The following is a 20,367-nucleotide window of genomic DNA, read 5'->3' on the forward strand; positions in this document are numbered from 1 at the left end:
TTGCATAGCATCCATATGAGCGATTTTTGGACTACATTGACAAATTGTTAAAAGATTTACAACTCAATTGATATAATTAAAAGATTGAGAAGTGAATTGTCATAAATGTAATAGGTTTAAGAGTTTTTTGATACTTTCCCCTTGGATAATTAGTGTAGTATGGAGCAATTAATATATACTAGTTGGCTTCTCCTCAGATGAAGGTATTAGCATTCTGTTGAGCAATCCCAATAGTTGTTTATCAAGTTCAATTGGGCTAACTGACCATGTTTGTACAAGAACAATTGCATATCAAAATCAGATATGTTTCGGATAGTACGAACTTGGTCAATAAGAGTGCGTTTGGTAACGTTTGTGTTCAAAAATTGTTCTAGGGAATAGAAATAGAAAAATCTATTTATGCTTAAGAGAATAATTTTTTAATAGAAGAACGTGTTTGGTAAATTTGTTCATGGAATAGAAAAAGAATAGAAACACGTTTGGTAAACTTGTATAATTTTTTTGTTTCTTTTAATTTTATTAATATTTTTTATTTTATTTTTCCTTTTTTGATTTTTTACTTTTGATTTTTCTTCTTTTGGTCGATCGTCGACCTCGGCCATGGCTAACGACTAGCCGACGAGGGCCGGTGGCCTCGCCTTGGCTGGGCGAGCTTGTCGGTGGCTAGGCGAGGTTAGCCTTGCCAAATCTGGGCGAGCTCAAGCTTGCCTAGCCAAGGTGAGGCCAAGCCTCACTAGGGGCTCGGAAGTGTTCATGTTTCTTGTTTCTTGTTTCTGTTTCAAATTTGTTTCCGAGAACAAAAAAAAAAAAATAGATTTGGAACAAAAACGCAAATAAACGCGTTTCTATTCTTTTTGTTCCCGAAACAAAAAAATAGAAATTGTGTTCATGACCAGAAAATAAGAATACAAACAAACAGGGCCTAAGTGTTTGCCCAACAACAGTTTCTCCATGTGATGCTTGTGTTGTTTGTGCTAGCCAGGAGTTTAATCGCGCTCAAACGAATGCTTGCAGTGTTCTTCGAAGATAACTTCCTCTGCATTCCTCTCCGTCAACCCCAGAAACATTCACACGAGCACTCTGTTTTTGTTCTATTCTAGCATACTCACATAACACGAAGGCAACTTCCTTTTCGTCTTTATATGATTTGTCTGCATGCGTCTGCTTCTTCATTCTGCATTTGCCCATGCCTTTAGGAAGAGGAAAATAACTCTTCTTTTCATCGAGGCAGGGATTGGAATGGAGGAAACCTGAATAATGGAAATTAAGCTTAACTCCGACAGAGCAATTCACGTCTGTGGAGAACAGAGAAGCAGGAACAAGAGTTCTTTTGAGAGACCATCAGGGGAACTGGATAGCCAGCTTTCCTCGAAACACAGGAAGAACGAATGCTTTTATTGCTGAGATTTGGAAGTTAGGAGGCAAAATTAGACCTAGTGTTTCGAATAGTGCCATTCATTTGCATAACGAATTAGATGCTTTAGCGGTTATTTATGCTCTTGAGAACAAACAGTCTCACAATCTTCTCATAGAACCTCTCCTTGTCAGTGCAGGAACTTGCAAGGAAAGAATGCAGGATGCCGTGAATTGAGCATTATATATACACAGAAGCAAACGGATGCACCGCATGCTCTGGCTAGTTTGGGAAAGGAGCAGCATATGCAGCTTACTATTTTCACTAGTATTCCAGATGTTATCGAAGATACTTCGTGTAAGAATGCACTTTATAGTATTTCGACTGCGAGTGATGTAACTTGACTGGTCTAATTTCTGAACGATGGTCTTCGTTTCACCAAAAGAAAATAAAACTTAACCCCCCTTGGGTTTAACTTAATATGGTCCAGACGATCATGAAAGGGCCGAACTCCTAAGTCCAACAATTTGGATAGTAGGCCTTAAATCTGAAACATTTCTGAGTAGGCCGTAATATTTTTATTGACCACCTTTTTTTTAACAGTATTCATCACCTTAGACAAGTACTTTCTTAACACCATGGCAAAAAAAAATTCTTTTTACCTCTTTTTTCTTGTCTTTTCACCGACAACTAAAAAAGCCATCCAAAAGTGTGGCTTGCGCTGATGTAACCTTCGAGTAAAAGAGATACATGAACATCTTTAAACTTATCTCATATATTGTGAACAACGTCATCCTTAGCTATTAAATTTTTCATATGCATTTAGCATAAAGTGAGTATTTTCAAAAGCTCAATATCAGAATTTTTTTCTTAAAAAAATAATTAACTGAATAGGGAATTTATTTAGTCTTTGAGAAAGTAAGGAAAATGGGGAGGATATAGATTTAGATGGAAAGTCAATCACTGAAATTAGCTCATATTTGCAAAAACATAAATAAAAGATGGAACGTTTTTCACGTGCCCCGTGGAATGAGGGCTCTTCTCAAGTTGTGCACGTCACGAAAGAGAGGAAAGAGACAAAAGAGATTTCTAGAGAGTGTGGATATGGCCATTGACTCTTGGTCATCTCTTATCTACCGATCCTCTGAAATTTCACATTACTAGATTCTTGCACGAGTTAATCGTTTTAACCTTGTCCTTCAATCACGTCCCAGACACTCCCCAAAATAGAAGACTGCAACAAAGTTGGGAATTTATGTCGTCAATCTTTGATTGATTGTGTTCTTCCCCTTCTTGTCGTTGTTTTTGCCTCCTAGTGGCTGTTTGCCTCTTTTGTTTTATTGTGATACCACGGCACCCCCACACTCTCTTGACTCCTTTGTCTTTTGAGTGTTTGTTTTGTTAGTGCCAAGCTTCCTCTCTTTGTATATTCGATTGGCAAAATCTATATTATACTTACCTTTACAAAAAAGAAAAAAGAAAAATCGTTTCAACCTTGATGCACCAACTAAAAAAAACCTTCATGGATTTTTTCACACTTCAATTTGATGTACCAAAGCCCCACTCTTCAACCCAGGTCACTTTTCAACCCACGTAGATATGGGAGAAAGTTAGTTAGTAATAATGCATACTTTTATTAGATGACAAAATAATAGTCAACAAAAAGAGAGAAGAAAAATTTTCAAATCTAACCTATGAATGGACTTGATCAATGCAGCCCGTCCGAGACTGCTGGAAACATCAAATAATTTTCATTAAAATATAATAAAACATATGCATGCTACCCAGCTACTTTTCTTTTGCTAAAAGTAAATGATGGCTACTTAAAATCATAACAACCAATTAATTTGAGACTTCTCTTTTTTCTTCTTCTTGTTTTTTAGCCATTCTAGTCTTTTATGGTGGCTCAAGAAAAAAGTGACTCTTTTATCATTCGTTTATAAACCGACAATGAACACTTGGTCTTTCATATAGACATGATACAGTATTATATACATCCACATCCATATAAACATAGACATATATGTACACTTCAAGCCTTAATTAAATTGGAACTAGACTTATCAAGTCACTTAGGTTTCATAGTTTTTGTTCACAATTTGCTTATGATAATGCAAACGCATGGGCTGTGCTGAAAGATTATAAACGAGTGGAATCCTAATGATGAGCAAAATGGTGATGAGAGCTATCTAGACTTACTCTTCTCTGAGGTCTATATATATGCAAGAACACTTCTGACTTCTAAGATTATATTGCTCTAAGCAAAAAATAATAATAGCCATTGTTATAGTGATATTGAGTTGCTGTGCAAAAATTACAATAATATTCATAGTTAACAGTGAATAAGGTAAGTTTACGATGTTTGGCTTGAAAGAGATGAGATGATCCATAAAGCCACAGGGACCGCAACTCTAGTGCACTATGCAAAAAGAATTATCGTATTTGTTCAATTAAGGGGGCCAAAAATAAATAATTAGTCACTCTAGAATCTAGAATTTTCGAATGGTGACCTATCAACGAACCAGTGTGGTCTGAGTATACAAGCTGAGGGGCCGTATCAGCTGGTGTTCAACACCAGGGGAATTTGCTGGATTTGCACCTTGTTTGGTTACCATTTTTCCTCTCATATTTTCCGGGTTGAGTTTAAAGTGAGTCAATTCAATTTTATGAATTGATTAAAATTAGTAGTAAGAAACGAAGACGAGTAAAAATGGGTGTAAATGGATATGACTCGGACTCAGAACGGTGATGAAGATGAAATAAAACAAATAAGAGCACTAACTCCATCAAATTAGTCATACGACTAGAATTTAATTTGGGGAGTCATCCTGGGCTACTCCTTGCTTTCAAGGAAAACCGTCGCCTCACTGGTTGTTCAAGCTTTCTTGGAGCGCCTTTTCATACTGAATATGGATGACTCGAAACTAAGTGCTTGCAAAAATGCTCCATTTGTTGTAAATCTTTCTGAAACTAGAGTTAACGCAAATAGCGTTTCTGAAACTATATGTTTGTTCCATTTAGGAAACTATTGTTTGTTCAATTAAGGGGGCTAAAACATAAATACCCACTAGGATAGGGTTATTTACTTCTCCGGGAAAGCTAAAGCATTCATGTTGAACAACACTGCTTATATCTACCAAGCTCATGGGCTGGAATTTTCCATTTACATCATGTGTAAGTAACTGACAAAGCGCATATAATTATCCGCTCTAAGACATCCTTTAAAAAAAAAAAAATAGAATAAAAGAGAAATGAAAATATTTTCAAATTTGACGGTTGGATGCACTTGATCAATGCGGCCAAAGTTAGAATAGGTGAGGAAAACGTAAATATCCACATCTTGACAAATTGATGTAAAAATATCAAAATCAGTTAATGGGAAAAAATCAGTTGGAAATTTTATTACTTGACTAATTTTCTGATAAAATGCCAACCATAAAAGGTAAAATATTGGAATGAAACAAATCTAAACTAGGTTGAGAATGATATGAGTTCATTAAATTAGCAATTTTCTCAATTTCCTGTGGAATTCCCATATGAGAGCCGCCCAGAAACATCGTAGAATATTAGCAGATAATGGGAAGGACTCTTCCACATCTGTGGGCTGGTGATGAACTATACAGGTCAAATTGTTCAAATGTAATATATGCAGGACACCGAATCAATATTTGGCTGGCAGCCTTTAGTCATCATCTGCAGAAAGAATCAAATTCATAACAAGTGGAGTCTCTGGCCAGAGAGAAATCAATACGGAATGTAATAATTTACATCGTAGAATATTGGCAGATGATGGGAAGGACTTTTCCACATAGGTGGGCTGGTGAAGAACTATACAGGTTAAGTTGTTCAGATGTAATTTATGCAGGACACCGAATCAATATTTGACTGGTAGCCTTCAGTCATCATCTGCAGAAAGAATCAAATTCATAACAAGTGGAGTCTCTGGCCAGAGAGAAATCAATACGGAATGTAATAATTTTTTTATTATTGTTTATGTCCAGGGTTCATAAATCACTATGCTCATTGTGAAAGGATCCACCAGCCACGGCGACTCTGTAGATGAGTAATATTGAAGTCAACATAACAGCCACATGACTTGAGGCATGAGAAAAATAACTTACCAACCACGTGCTATCTTATTTTAATTCATAGTATCTTTCTTCAGCAAAAGAATTTTGACTCAAGAAAAGTATGATATTCCAACCTCCTAACATTTGAAAAAATTTGTGAGATCATTACTAACTGTTGGAATGAAAAGAAAGAAATTTACGTGATTCAGTTGATGACCTCCGTTCATGGGACAACAATAAGTGCAAAGATTTACCTCTAAAAATACAATGAAAGAGAAACAACTATATATATATACACACACGCACACCTTGATATTGCTGATATATCTCACATACTCTAAAATAATATTTATATTATAACTCTTAAGGCTTTTGAGAAAAATGTGATATTGCTAGAAAATATTCCCTAGGAAGTTGTTTTTCAAGAAAATGATAATAATTTTTGTGTTTGGATGAAACCTAAAAATGAACTAGAAAATATTTTCTACTATTTGATACGGAAAATCTGATTTGATTTTCCTCCTTGCAATCATTTTTAAAAAATTATATTTTTCGATGTTTGATTAAAACTTGAAAATGAACTATAAAATATTTTTACTGTTTGGTATAGAAAATCTAATTTGATTTTCCTTATTGCAATCCTTTCATTTTTTTTTTACTTTTCTTTTTAAAAAAAGAATTTTAATTTTTTTCTTTTTCTTTTTAATTTTCTTTCTTTTACTTTCTCTTTCTTCTTCAACTAGTTGTTGACAAGGCTCAAGCTCACAATTCTTGAGCGAGGCTCCACCTTGGTAGATTTGGCAAGGTAGAGCTTGTGAGGCCAGCAAATTTGAGCCTTGCCTAATTGGCGAGCTCAAGGCTTTGCTAGTGGTTGGCAAGTCGCAACAAGCTTGAGGCCTCGTGAGTTGTGGCGAGGTCACCTTTAGCTCGGTACAATGAGCTTGACCATTGAATATGGCGAGGTCGAGCCTTGCCTCAAGTTGGCTCGGCTCGGCTCACCAGAATTTGGTGAGCTCGAGCCTTATCAGCCTGTGATGAGGCTCGTCCCACAAAAAATCCATGTGGGATGATTTACTAGAAGTGATACTCAAATTATCAATTTTACTTTGATGTGGCACTTGATATTGCTAGTATGAGTACCTAGAGGGGGGTGAATAGGTGCATAAACAATTTATTCAAATACGGAAGCGATTCTTAGCATATGATAGAAAGTAAATTCTCTCTTAATTAACAAAATGAAATATGATCGAGGTAGAGAATGAGGAAGAGAAAATTGAACACAGGATTTATAGTGGTTCGGCTTATTCCAAGCCTACGTCCACTCTTCACCGACAGCCCACCGGCTGGATTTCACTATGATCAAAGAGAGGTTACAGCACGGCTTTGCCTTGATTCCAAAGTGTAGATGTTCTACCACACCTCCTCAAGGTTTCTCACAAATATAAACTCTCTTTTGTATACAAGTATTCGCTCAAAGGATTTATCTAAACAAATAGGAGCTTCAGACTTTGGAATTCTTCTATCGCGCACACCTTGAACAACTAAGACAGTCTTCCTTATATACTCATTTATGCCATCATACCCGTTGGCATTTACCAAATGAATTCCTCCAATCTACCCGTTGGACGGAATCAATTAGGAAGATTGTTCAAGCTATTAAAGGAACGTGTTGATAGCCCATCAATCTGTTCGCCCATACAATCGGGATCTCGATTTCCATAAGAGAACCTTCCAATAATACTTAGGCAATCACCGGATCTTCAATTATCGAGTCAATCTTCGATCAATCAAAGGACTCCGTTATGTCTTCTCCAGCCATGAGATCTTCTCCAGTTGATAAGGTCAAATCCTCAACGAAACATACAGTTCTGGATAACCTTTCTTCAATGGATTAGAGACTGTCAATGAGGATAGACTTTGAGTCTTGAGTCTGGCTGTCCGGAGGTCTTCAGACTTTAAATAGCAGAGTCTGCAAGCCTTTAGACTAGACTGATAAAAACGTTTTGCCAACTTCAAAACACTTCAAGAAGATTTCTCCAACAATCTCCCCCTTTTTTATGGTGACAAAACTTTCCTACAGATTTGGATATCTTTGACTTGCAAAACATTCCTCAAACACATATGCATATCTTATAGAGATAAATGGCTAACAGAATAACACTAGAATCTGCAACAACAGAAAATAGGTTAGTCCAGTATATGATTAAGCCATTCATAAGATATCAATATTGATTAATAGAAGCAGTCAAGTCCAAGTCTAGTTCAGTTCTCATCCAGACACAAAACAAAGTCAAACAGGTTCAAACCACAAACCACAAAACAATCCAACGAGACAAAGAGTTTAATGAATGAAAAGTTTTTGATCAAATCTTGCATCTCTCCCCCTTTTTGTCATCATTAAAAAGGATGAGATGAAATCAAGATTGCTTGGGAACGCGGACAAGCTGGAAATCTTCCATAGACTGAACGATGCCTTCCAGCCTCTTAAAGTCTTCCTTTAGTTGTGCAATCTCCTCACTTTTGGCATTGGATTGATTCTGAATAAAGAGGGCTTGCATTTTATCATTCAATGAACAAGAAGAAGCTTGACCTTCATTCTTCAAGCTTTGAACTTCGCATCCCAAGGCATAAATCTGACCTCGCATCTCCAAGAGAATATCCATGATTCTGCGAAAATCTACTCCATTATCAGTCTGAGTACTTGCTTTGGCTCGATCTGATGGAGTAAATGCAGACGATGGTAGATCAGCATAATCTTGCAGGTTTGGTGATGACACTTCATGACCTTCTTCTAGAAACTGAGATGCATAAACATCCTGCAGGTCTCTGGTGGCGGCCCGACTCCTTCACTTGCATCGGGACATGAAGAGTTCACTCATTTCTCACGATCTCCCCTGTTTTCATGCCTACGGGTGGAGAAGAGTGTTCCTCATGTTCTCCTTCTTCTCTTCTTTCTTCTTATGGTCTTTCCTCCTCTGTTTCTTTTTCAGCTTCTAATTCTTCTGCTTCCTTCTCCTCTGCTTCTTTTGTCATTTGTTCCGAATCTTGCTGTGGAACAGGACGACTTAAATTCTTCAAGGCCAATGTAGAGATGGTGATGTCTTCCTCATCATCTTCATCCTCAACGAGGAGAGCTCTTCTTCTCTTGGATGGAGCAACCATGGGCTCCTTCCCTTTTCTCTTAGCTGCAGAAGAAATGTGATGAGATTTTGCAGGAGTCTTCTCCTTGAATTTCTCCAACTCCTTGCTCAGTTCCTTCAGACGCATTTTGGTAACCATTTTCAAACCTACCACCATATGATCGCATGGTCGAACACAAAAGATTTGTGGAGGCTGAATATTCAGATGTCTGAATAACTTCGTAACAAGGGAATTGTTTCTTCTGTCATACCTAGACCGGACTTATTGAAGTAAGGTCTTTGTGCTGAAAGAATTTTCTCAAGTTTTCAGACCCTATTGAAAATTTCTTTGATATATTTGATAAGTCTGTTTTTAAAAAAGCATTTTCTTTTAAAAGATTGTCTTCATTTTCTTTAAGATTGGAAACAGACAAGTCTAGACTTTTAACTCTTTCTGCTAAAACATTTTCCTTTTGTTTTAGAGCTGAGTTTTCTTTTTTCAGTTCGGAAATTCTTTTTGAGAAGTCTTAAGACTAAAGCATAGTTCATCAATATATTTAGAAACTTTGACAGGAATTTTAAAATTACTTGCCTCAAATTCACTGTCTGAGTCTGATTCAGAGTCTGAGTCTGATTGTGCCATCAGACATAGATTGGCATATTCATTATCACTTTCTTCACACTCGTGTCACTCCGAGTTTCGCTTTGAGAGCTTTTCGAAATTTTCAGCTTTTCCTCTCTTCTTCTTCTTGAAGAGGACGGTTAGGTCCGATGTGTCCCTTTTTCTTACATTCAAAGCGGACTACGTCTTTGTTTGGTTCCTCATCATCAACGGACTTGGTCTGCTGTCTTTGAAAGCTTTGTTTCTTTGTGTTGAACCTTCTTCCTTTTCTATTCAGTTTTCTGAATTTTCTTATCATGAGAGCAAGCTCCTCATCGTCCATATCATCTTGAGAATCTGTATCATCGAATCATCATTTGATTTTAACGCAATGGATTTCTTACCTTTTGGATATCCATCTTCATTGATCCTTTCCACTTCATAAGGCGAAGAGTTCCAATTAGCTCGTCGACGAGACAGTGGCATAATTCTTTGCGTCTCTCTTATCGAAGTCTTTATGTGATTCCAATCCACGGAGAGTCACGCGGTAGCTTGTTTACCTTCATGGGATCGAAGTTGGTTGACCTTGATTTTCAAGACCATTCACAATATCTCGTAAAACGACTAAACATGTCGGATATAGATTATCCCGATTTCATTCTCGAAGGCTTCGTATTGACCAAGAAGAATGTTGATTCTTGTTTCCTTCACTCGTCTGTTCCTTCATAGGTGATATGCAATCTGTCCCAAACTTCTTTTGCTGTACCACAAAAAGATATTCTATTATATTCAGTTGGTGATAAAGCACAATATAAGGAGTAAATTGCTTTTGCATCGAGTGTTTGTCTCTTGATTATTTCTTCCTGAGACATTCCACTAGTTTCTTCAGTTTCTTTTCCTCTTTCAAAGACTGATGCAGTGGTAGGAGTAATTCCTTTTTCTACAATGTCCCATTCCAGAGGATCCTTTGATCGTAGGAAAGCTTTCATCTTGTTCTTCCAGATGTTATAATCATTTCCATCAAAGTAGGGTGGTCTGGTATTGCTTTGCCCTTCCATCAGCCCTGGTGCTAGCATACTAGCCATGGATCTTTTACTACGAAGTAAAACACTTCAAATAAAGTAAGTACTCAGGCTCTGATACCAATTGATATTGCTAGTATGAGTACCTAGAGGGGGGTGAATAGGTGCATAAACAATTTATTCAAATACGGAAGCGATTCTTAGCATATGATAGAAAGTAAATTCTCTCTTAATTAACAAAATGAAATATGATCGAGGTAGAGAGAATGAGGAAGAGAAAATTGAACACAGGATTTATAGTGGTTCGGCTTATTCCAAGCCTACGTCCACTCTTCCGCACTGACAGCCCACCGGCTGGATTTCACTATGATCAAAGAAGTTACAGCACATCTTTGCCTTGATTCCAAAGTGTAGATGTTCTACCACACCTCCTTAAGGTTTCTCACAAATATAAACTCTCTTTTGTATACAAGTATTCGCTCAAAGGATTTATCTAAACAAATAGGAGCTTCAGACTTTGGAATTCTTCTATCGCGCACACCTTGAACAACTAAGACAGTCTTCCTTATATACTCCTTTATGCCATCATACCCGTTGGCATTTACCAAAGGAATTCCTCCAATCTACCCGTTGGACGGAATCAATTAGGAAGATTGTTCAAGCTATTAAAGGAACGTGTTGATAGCCCATCAATCATGTTCGCCCATACAATCGGGATCTCGGTTTCCATAAGCGAGAACCTTCCAATAATACTTAGGCAATCACCGGATCTTCAATTATCGAGTCAATCTTCGATCAATCAAAGGACTCCGTTATGTCTTCTCCAGCCATGAGATCTTCTCCAGTTGATAAGGTCAAATCCTCAACGAAACATACAGTTACGGATAACCTTTCTTCAATGGATTAGAGATGTCAATGAGGATAGACTTTGAGTCTTGAGTCTGGCTGTCAGGGAGGTCTTCGAGACTTTAAATAGCGAGTAGAGTCGCAAGCCTTGAGACTAGGCGATAGAAACGTTTTGTCAACTTCAAAATACTTCAAGAAGATTTCTCCAACAACACTAAGAAAAAAATTATGACATTCAAGTTACGAAAGTTACTTGTCTTGATTTGCAATGGTTTTCAATTTAATGCAAGAATTGATGATGGAGAAACAGCTTTTTTTTTTTTTTTTTTTTTTTGGTAAGGGTAAAAGATATATTAACTATTGCAAAACGCTATACAACTGTACGGTGGGGGGGGGCACCAGCTTGCACTCATGGAGAAACAGCTTTCTCTTTCATGTAATTCAAAAAGGACATACAAAAGCAAGAACATCTTTATTCGTCTTCTTATGTTTCATTTCTCTGTTGGGTTTAACATACAAATTTATTGCAGATTAAAGAGGAATGTATGTTCTATCCTAAGAGAATAGTCACTAGAGTCAGTTGCACCAAGTTTTATATTTTGAGGTGCAGAATTATTCTAAAGGACAATGCTCCCATGTCTTAAATAGCAGATCTCCTTTTCATATTCTCTAACTATTTTTCACAACAAGAATAACTTACCAACACTACTAAGAATTTACCAACTTCCAAATAAATTGATGTATCATCAAATCTTCTGAAAATTTTTGCAAGCATCATAAGTAGATGATCATCGTTATAATAAATATGTCAACATTTTAGTAATCTATTAACTTATCAACTTCTTTGAAATGCTACCTTCACATCGATACAAACTTTAAAATGTCCAGTGATAGTTGTGTTCTCACTTCGAATGGACCAAAAAATTCATCATTAGCATGACCATGAGACATTTGAGCCTTCCTTTGATACCTAGTAAACATTGAAGCGGGGTATAAACAAAGGAAAGTGTGTAAACTAATTTTTTTCAATACATATCCAGTTTAATTTTTGACAAAACAAAAAATATTCTCGGGATAATGCCAAGGCCACATATCCAATATCTCAATTTTGATGTCCGAATTTGGTGGACTGAAAATGAACCGACTCTCCCTCTCACCGAGAAACAAACCTTGAAGTTCATAAACAGTACTGGGGTGCCATCGTTGGGCTAGTCGAAAGGTTTTCGGTCACTCTCGTGCCACTTCCGTGCAGATGCCTTGTCTCCTATCTCTTCCATCTTTTCGTGCTGAGACACCTAGCAAGTGTCATAATCCATGTCAAGATCCGATCCAGACTTTCTTTAAAGGATGTAAGCAATGACGTCATAGGAACTTTGGAGAAGACGCAAGAATGTCACGTCATTTTGGGGAGGAACTTTGGCAGCATCCTTTGACTTCAGACATCTTTGAGTCCCCCAATGTCAGGTCAAAGCACTTGAGTGGTCGGAGACCATGTTGACTTAGTAATCCGGAACCACCTAATATTTTCTCTTTATGACCAATCCAAATTGGACCCGACTTCTTAGTTTGATTAGCCCATTCACCAGCAAAGTCTCCGAGAAAGCCGAAAAAAGAGAGTTGTGTGACATTTACTTCTCGGGAAAAGCACGAGTATGCAATGACACTACTTGTACTCACCAAACTCATGGTCCGGGCTATTTCCATATACATAATGAGTAAGCAACATACACACCACATTATTTCTATATATCAGTAAATAAACTAATGCAAAAACGACCAAATTATTCTGGAAATGGTCAACCCGAGCTTAGTTATAAGAGGCCCTGCAATTTACGGCATTGACATCACAGCATTAACTTTCTAGGAAAGTAGAAAATCTCTTTTGCATGCTCTGTTTACTTTGTTGTTGAAAGACAGCAACCCGAACAGCAACCCAATGGCAGCGCATCCATATCTTCATACACCAGGTACATGTTCAGGTTCGAGCCTAGATCAAATATGGTATTGGCAATGTGGTGTTAAAGAATGCTGAATCTTGCATTTTCTCGTGGTTCTTTTTCTTTGCTTTATCATTGAACAAACATAACCCTGACCTTGACTAGGAAAAAGAGAAAAAGAATCAGTATGAGAAGGACTTTGTGCTCACTCTTTCTCCTACATATATTGAAGATGTTCGTGGAAGCGATGACCAAATCGAAGTGTTATTTCATTGTGAAATTAATATTTGGGGCGGATCTTGATGAAATGTTCTTATCTGGGACACTTCTCTATGTTTGCAAGGAAAAAGTATCAACAAAATGAGCCTATAAAATTTGTATCCGATGCAGGAAATATGGAAGAGATGGTGGATGGACCCCATTATCGACCATTGTTGGCAGCAGTATTCAAGGGTGACTGGGAATATGCTAGCAAATTCTTCGACCAAGAACCTGCTTCGGTGAGGGCCAGAATAACAAGCAGATTCGAAACAGTGCTTCACATAGCCACTTTGAGTGCACAAGATCAATTTGTTGAGCGACTGCTTCAACGCTTGAATCCGGAAGATCTTTTAATGGTTGATTCTGATGGCCACACTGCCCTCCACAATGCTGTCCATTGTGGAAGGATAAAAATGGTCAAGGCATTAGTTCAAAGGTATCCTAGGTTGACGCAACTTCCAGATTATAAAGGACGTGTTCCTTTGAGAATATCTACTCAGGAAGCTTCTACTCATAAGGAGATTGCCTGGTTCCTGGCGAGAACAACAACAGACGAAGAGCCAAGTTATCCCTTCAGCAGTCCATCTGCGATTAATCCCATTATAAATCTCACCTACGCTGGTCATCATGGTGATAATATATCACTCTCCACCTTAATTCCATCTGTTTTTCCCTTCATTCTAGACTAAGCTTATTTTCCTGATCAACTTTGCTGGTTAATTTGGATAGATATCACCCTTTTTCTAGTTGATCGACATCCTCGCTTACTTACCATGAAAAGAAGAAATTTATCTATACTGGGCGTGCTGGCAAGAATGCATCCTCACTTTCTCAGCGTGACCAAGCTCAGTGTTTGGAAAAGATTGATATCGAAATGTCCGTACTTTCCTCATTCGCATCCCTTCATTATTGATATCCTTCAAGAAGATCATACCTGGCTCATCACCCACTCTTTTGTATCTGAACTGAAGGTATTCCGGTGGACTTGAACTATGGACGGGAAGATGAAAATTTAAGAAATATGCAAAGGCCAAGAAATCCAGGTGGGTGTGCATTTTACACTTGGGCATTATCTAGTTTAGGACCTTCCATGATTTTGAACTTAAGTCAATATCTTAGATTGTTTCCCTCCCTACCAGCAAATAAAACCGCAAATGATTGTTTCTTTGTATATATTCGGGTTCCTTGGCCTAGTTTTACTTAAAAATGACCTGAAATCAAAACTACTTTATGGATAAGCTATTCCTCGGAAACCAAATATGATTTAACCAGCGTGTCCCTTCTTCGTTTGGCAGCTCCTTCCACACAATTTTTTGGTTCGCCACATTGTCCATTCAGTAAGTTATACAATGCTCTTCTCACTTTCCTCACTCGAATCCCTTCTTTATTGATATCCTTCAAGAAGATCATACCTGGCTCATCACCCGCTCTTTTGTATCTGAACTGAAGGCTTTGGGGTGGACTTGAACTATAGACCAGCAAATGAAAATTTAAGGAATACGCAAAGACCAAGAAATCCAGGTGGGTGTGCATTTTATAGTTGGGCATTATCTAGTTTAGGACCTTCCATGATTTTTAATTTAAGTCAATATCTTAGATTAATTCCCTCCCTACTAGCAAATAAAACCGAAAATAGTTGTTTTTTGTATATATCCTGGTTCCCTGACCTAGTTTTACTTCAATAATGGCCTGAAATCAAACTAAGTTATGGGCTATTCCTTGAAAACCACACGATTTAACCAGCGTGTCTCTGCGTCGTTTTGCAGCTCCTCCCATACTAGTTTTTCGTTCGTTACATTGTCCAATAAATAAGTTATACAATGCTCTTCTAGCTTCTTTTATTTTTTTTCCCTCCCTGGGCTTGACTACTCTGCTTGCAGAACAGAAGTGTGATTGAACCTTCACAGACCACTTGACTACCCAGCAAGCTTCGGCTTGAAAGAAAGAATAGTATTTCTAGAGAAATTTCTTGGAAAATATGTAGTTAGTAGAAAATAGGAGGAATAAAGTTATGAGAGCATGTTACTTGCAATTTGAGAGGACAAAACTTCGAGTTATTTATTTTCATCCATATCTCTGTAGCAAGTTACTTGCAATCCCAACTATTAATCTATGTGAATGTGAATTGATATTGTCAGCATACCACCAGCTATAATCTATGTAATAAAGTATCTTCATTCTAGATACACACAATGATTTCATACACACTGATGTGCTTCTCTCTGCCAATTGATTGTAGTACTTCAATGTCTTGCAAGATCATTTTGGAATGCCATGGAATTTGTAGGTAAGATTCTGTTTTATAAATATATCGCCTCTGTCTTTGTCTCTGACTCTCCAATGAAAAGGCTACAGCTTGTTTGTTTTTCACTTCTTTTCAACTAGGAAGTTAGGAAAAAAAAAGATTATCAGGTCACAGTTTGTAAGGAAGATTACACATTTGGAAGATTTCAGGTATTCTTTGTGTCAATATTGTATATTTTGAAAGATTTCAGGTATTCACCAAGTTCTAATTAAAAGAGTCGCGCAATTTGGAAAAAGGTAAACAAAGAATCCTTGAAATTGCTAATCGAGGTAAGATTAGATGTTAACCTAAACCATCTTCTTAAGGCAAGAATTGATCTTAGCAGAAGATTTTATAAAAGAGTTATGTTGACCTAAGACTTCCCTTCAATCTTGATTGGTGAATCATGTTGGCTTTGTGTTGCCTCCCTTATGGGTGAATTGCCAAGGCTAAATATTATTTTCTTTCACGCTACTTCATTACAATACAACATGACATATATGTTGAGAGGGTGCAGGAATTGGGCATGGGACCGGGGGCAACCAGCTGGCATCCTTGACTATTTTCGCCGCATCATCCATAAAATAAGATTGCAATTGATGATGCATTGAATATAGTAAATTTTCGTTTATATTTGGGAAGTTTGAAAAGCCGTTCAGAATAGGAATAGGGGGAAGAAAGCGGGTAGGAAAAATCAAAATTATTTGGTTGGGAGACTAGGAATTGAAGAAAATTTCAGTGGGAGCAAATCACATAAGCGTCAATAGAACTGTGCATCCCAGAATTCCTCTTCAAGTAATATATCCTATACGAACAAGCCGTTGGTTATGTGGCAAGAGAGTTTGTTCATCTTCCTATGATCCTGTAATCAAGGTTTGTTTAAAACTCCGCAAATGGAATCCTGAATACATTAAATCAATATGGTGGAGTGCTCTCGTAAAATTACCCAAGGAGGTGGAGCACCTGAGGTCGAATTCCAGGTGACCGCTAAAACAATTCCTGTAGTTCCCAAAACTTTTGAACACGTTTTGCCCGCAGTTATACTTATTTTGTCATCTTCACCCAACTTTTGTATGCACCTGAAAGACCCTGTAGCCTTGTCCCTAATTCTTCTATTTTTGTCAAAGAATAAAACGGAAACAGAAGTAAAGTGTCGTTGCGTATTGTTCATTAAAAAGTAATTTTAGAATAGAGTCTAACTAACTGTACTTACTTTATCATTTTGGTGTAACGAGTAAACTCGAAGGGGACATACCATTATGTGACCTCAGTGGAAGTTTTGATTTTATCTGAGACTGATAGAATGGAGGAAAAAACATTTGCTCTTGCGCTGAGCGTAAATAACAACGCTGAGGTTTGTTTTGTTGATGTGGTTTTTGGTGAAATCCAATTTTTGCCTCTTTGTTCTTCATTTTCTTGTTTTTTTTTTTTTAACATTTTGTAGTTCCTCCAATCAAGAGGATTCACGAGGTAAAGCTGAGATATGTGGCGGCAGTCGAGTTGGCAAAAAAAGTTTGCGAGGCGATCTCTGATATGAAAACTACTGAGATCACTGAGTTTTTCCTAGAGAGGAACTTGTTTCACGCTACAGTCAAGGGAAACAGCGAACTCGTGAAGATATGTATTCAGTTTTTCCCGGAGCTTATTAGGATTTCGCCTAATGGTGACAGTTTGATGACACTAGCTGTGAAGAACCGCCAAGAAAGGATTCTCTCACTCTTTTTGAAGGGAAGCTCAAAACATGAGTTGTCATTAGTGCCAGCACCAACACCGGAAGAAGCAGAAAAGATGATGCTCGCAGCTGCAAAGTGCGACTCTAATTTGGAGGCTTTAAATTATTTCTCTGGAGCAGCTTTCGAAATACAAAGAGAACTCCAGTGGTTTAGAGTAAGTACCTTTCTTTTCAAATATCTACTAACTAAGCTTAATGATAATGATTATATATTCTCGACAAATTTCTTAAAATATGATGGCTACACCTTTATTTGGATAGCCTTAAGAATATACATAGAACTTTCTTCCATAGCGGTAAAGCGATGGCTAGACCAACTTTTGTGTACCTTGACTTATCCTCCTCTCTAGACTATCTAAAGAGTGTACAGCCCCACATCAGTCTAATGCATAGGATTTTATCCCAGCTATATTTCCAACAAGCTTTGAATTTAAGACCACAAGGAAAAGAATAAACTCTCCTGATATCTAATCAACACGTTGTTGTTACGTGTAACTTTTAAATTTCACATACGAAAAACTGATTGAGACTCGTCAGAGTTAAATTGCAGATGAATTCTACTAATACAACTACGTTCCACAACTCAATCTAAACCAAGCGGTTCTTTCTTAAAACTGTCCAACTCCTATAGGTTTCTGCCACGACGCAATTAGGGGATTATTATGCAAATCATTTCTTGTATAACCCACACATCTAAATTTGGAGTCCCAAAAAAAAAAAAAAATTTGATTCAGTTTTGCTTATATTTTAACGATGACTTTGCTAGTTCCATTGTATCATATATTGTAAAAATGATAGTGTAATTCAGATATAATTAAATTATGTGGATAAATAATGATCTAATTAAAGTAGGATGACATGAATCTTCTCTTTTTTAATCAAAAGTTAGCAAAGTTCATTTATGGCCGCTGTTTCTATTTGAATAGCTATCAATTCACGAACACTTCTCATTAGTTGATTTAGCTATTAACTTAGATTGTACTCATGCAATCCATTGTCTAGAAATGAATGACATCGTGAAGCTTTTACTATATATTTACCTTTGTCTCATTTCAACCCTCTATTCTCTTTGTCATGAAAAAAAGGTTGGGACAATTTTTTTCTTTTCCCTTCTCCCGTGGCAGGCTACAACACATCTCTCCAAATGTTTAGTGAGTATAATAGAAAGAACGAGACGGTCTATTAACAATATCGAATAAAGACTTCTAGGGAAATGATTATTGAAGAAAGTGAAAATTGGATGAAGAAGTGAGGAAGGCGACATAGAGAATTTAGGACCTTATATTAGATAATAAACTGAGAGAGAGAGAGATAAGAGGGTGGGCTGAAAGGTTGCGTGATCCAAGTAATCTAAGAATCCGTTCGTTTTGCGAAAAATAATTTCTGGGAAAATGTTTTTCTGGATTTTCCGGCGTTCGTTTCACTGAAAATGAATTCCTTAAGGAAAATATTTTCTATGAAAGGAAAAAAAATTCTAAATTAAGGGAAAATGTTTTCTATGAAAGGAAAACAGTCTTCTAAATTAAAGGAAAATGTTTTCCCACTTTTGAAAAGTGGAAAACATTTTCCTCACTTGATCTCTCTTATCTCTTATCTCTACAAATTCTCACTTCCTCCTCCCCTTTCTTTTTCTTCTTTTCTTTTTTTGTTCAAATTATTTTTTAATTTTCTTTTTCTTTTTAATTTGACTTATTTTTAATTTCATTTTTCTTTTTCTTTTTCTTTTTTATCGTTTTCTTTTTCTTTTCTTTTTATCATTTTCTTTTTTTGTTTCCCATCTTCTTCTTTCTTGGCTAGTCGTCGGGCGTTGCCAAGTGAACCTCGAGCTCATCGATCTCAAGCTCATGCTCTGCACTCTTGCTTATCCTTTTTCTTTATTCATTCTATCTTGCAATTGTACATTACTCAGGCAAATGGCTCTACATGCTTTACTTGTCTTTTCTTTTGTTTATTAGAACACAAAAAACGCAGGGGAGAACATGCCACACAAGGGGAAGATTCTCATGAGGGTTATACATGCTTTGCTTCTTTTTAAAATCCATACGAACATTTTTTAAAGTAGATGAGCATTTGGCAACAATGAGGGAATAAAAATATGAAGTAAGTTTGCATGGATTTCAAGGCAAGTTCATATTTGATGGATTTATAGGTCGGTAAGTGATGTATGCCTAAGTGGTGAAGTCTTAGAATATATTTTCCTTGTCGGACACTGGAAATATTTTCCAAAATATTTTCAGATTTTAGCTGAACACTAGAAAATATTGTCATTTTCCTAGAAAATGACTTCGGGAAAATATTTTTCCGAAATAGCCCATTTTTCGTGAAACGAACGGACCTTAAATGAAGATTATATAAGTCTGAAACTCAAAAGTAAGGCCCTTTGAACGCGAATCTTCACGGTCAAGATTTGAGAAGGGCAATTTAGGAATATAAAAACGGAGTAACACCTCAACCTTTTAATGTTGGAGTAATGTTGCCCATAAGAGGTCACAAACGTGCGACCAAGGAAATGCTAACCATTTAAGGAACCTACTTCAAGACATAGGGCATTTAAGGGCGTGCATGACAACGCTTCTTGACTGGGGAAGAGTTTCTTTTCAGAATTAGTTCTTTTATATTTCTATTCCAGAAACAATTTATGAGTAAAAGAACCGTTTGGTAACTACACAAAATTTCTACTTTTGGAATAGAAAAAGAATAGAAATGTGTTTGGTAACGCAACAATTTCTTTTTTGTATTTATTCGTTTTTATTTTTGCTCACAGATTCTAGGCGCTAACCGCCGCCGCCCACCGTCACCGCCGCCCGTCACGCCTACCCGCTGGTGTCACCACGACCGCCGGCTGCCACCGCATGATAGCTGGCAGGCGGCGGCGGAGGTCGGCGGTGGTGAGTGACGGTGGCAGAGGCTCGCAATCGGCGGCCGGCGATGAGCAACGGCGGTGGCAAGCGACGGCAATCAGCGGTCGGCGGTGGCTCCGGGCGGTTGAAGGTGGTCGTAGCAAGAGAGAAGAATAATTAAAAAAAAATTACTTATTTCTAGAAATTGTTCCCGAGAACAAAAGCAATTTTTTTGTTTCTCGTTTCTGTTCCAAATATATTTCTAGGCTAACTTTCTATTCCCAGAATAGAAAAATAACTT

At 37.2% G+C, this 20,367-nt stretch overlaps 1 protein-coding gene across 1 annotated transcript; it reads left to right on the forward strand.

Annotated features, from left to right (window-relative positions):
* The first annotated feature begins 13,344 nt into the window (after positions 1-13,344).
* LOC120292021 lies at positions 13,345-20,122 on the forward strand. Its single transcript, XM_039309875.1, has 3 exons — positions 13,345-13,840; positions 16,939-17,381; positions 19,991-20,122. The coding sequence occupies exons 1-3, from the start codon at positions 13,345-13,347 to the stop codon at positions 20,120-20,122; spliced, it is 1,071 nt and encodes a 356-aa protein (XP_039165809.1).
* Positions 20,123-20,367: the final 245 nt, after the last annotated feature.

Source organism: Eucalyptus grandis, chromosome 3 (assembly GCF_016545825.1).
Source record: "Eucalyptus grandis isolate ANBG69807.140 chromosome 3, ASM1654582v1, whole genome shotgun sequence".
Classification (NCBI taxonomy): domain Eukaryota; kingdom Viridiplantae; phylum Streptophyta; class Magnoliopsida; order Myrtales; family Myrtaceae; genus Eucalyptus; species Eucalyptus grandis.

What these genes read in the sequence shown, in the direction of transcription:
- LOC120292021 (XM_039309875.1), top strand. Translation starts at nt 13,345, where the DNA reads ATGGAAGAGATGGTGGATGGACCCCATTATCGACCATTGTTGGCAGCA. An exon ending in CACCTACGCTGGTCATCATG is followed by an intron (nt 13,841 to 16,938) that starts GTGATAATATAT and finishes AACATTTTGTAG; the next exon opens with TTCCTCCAATCAAGAGGATT. An exon ending in GAGAACTCCAGTGGTTTAGA is followed by an intron (nt 17,382 to 19,990) that starts GTAAGTACCTTT and finishes TTTTGCTCACAG; the next exon opens with ATTCTAGGCGCTAACCGCCG.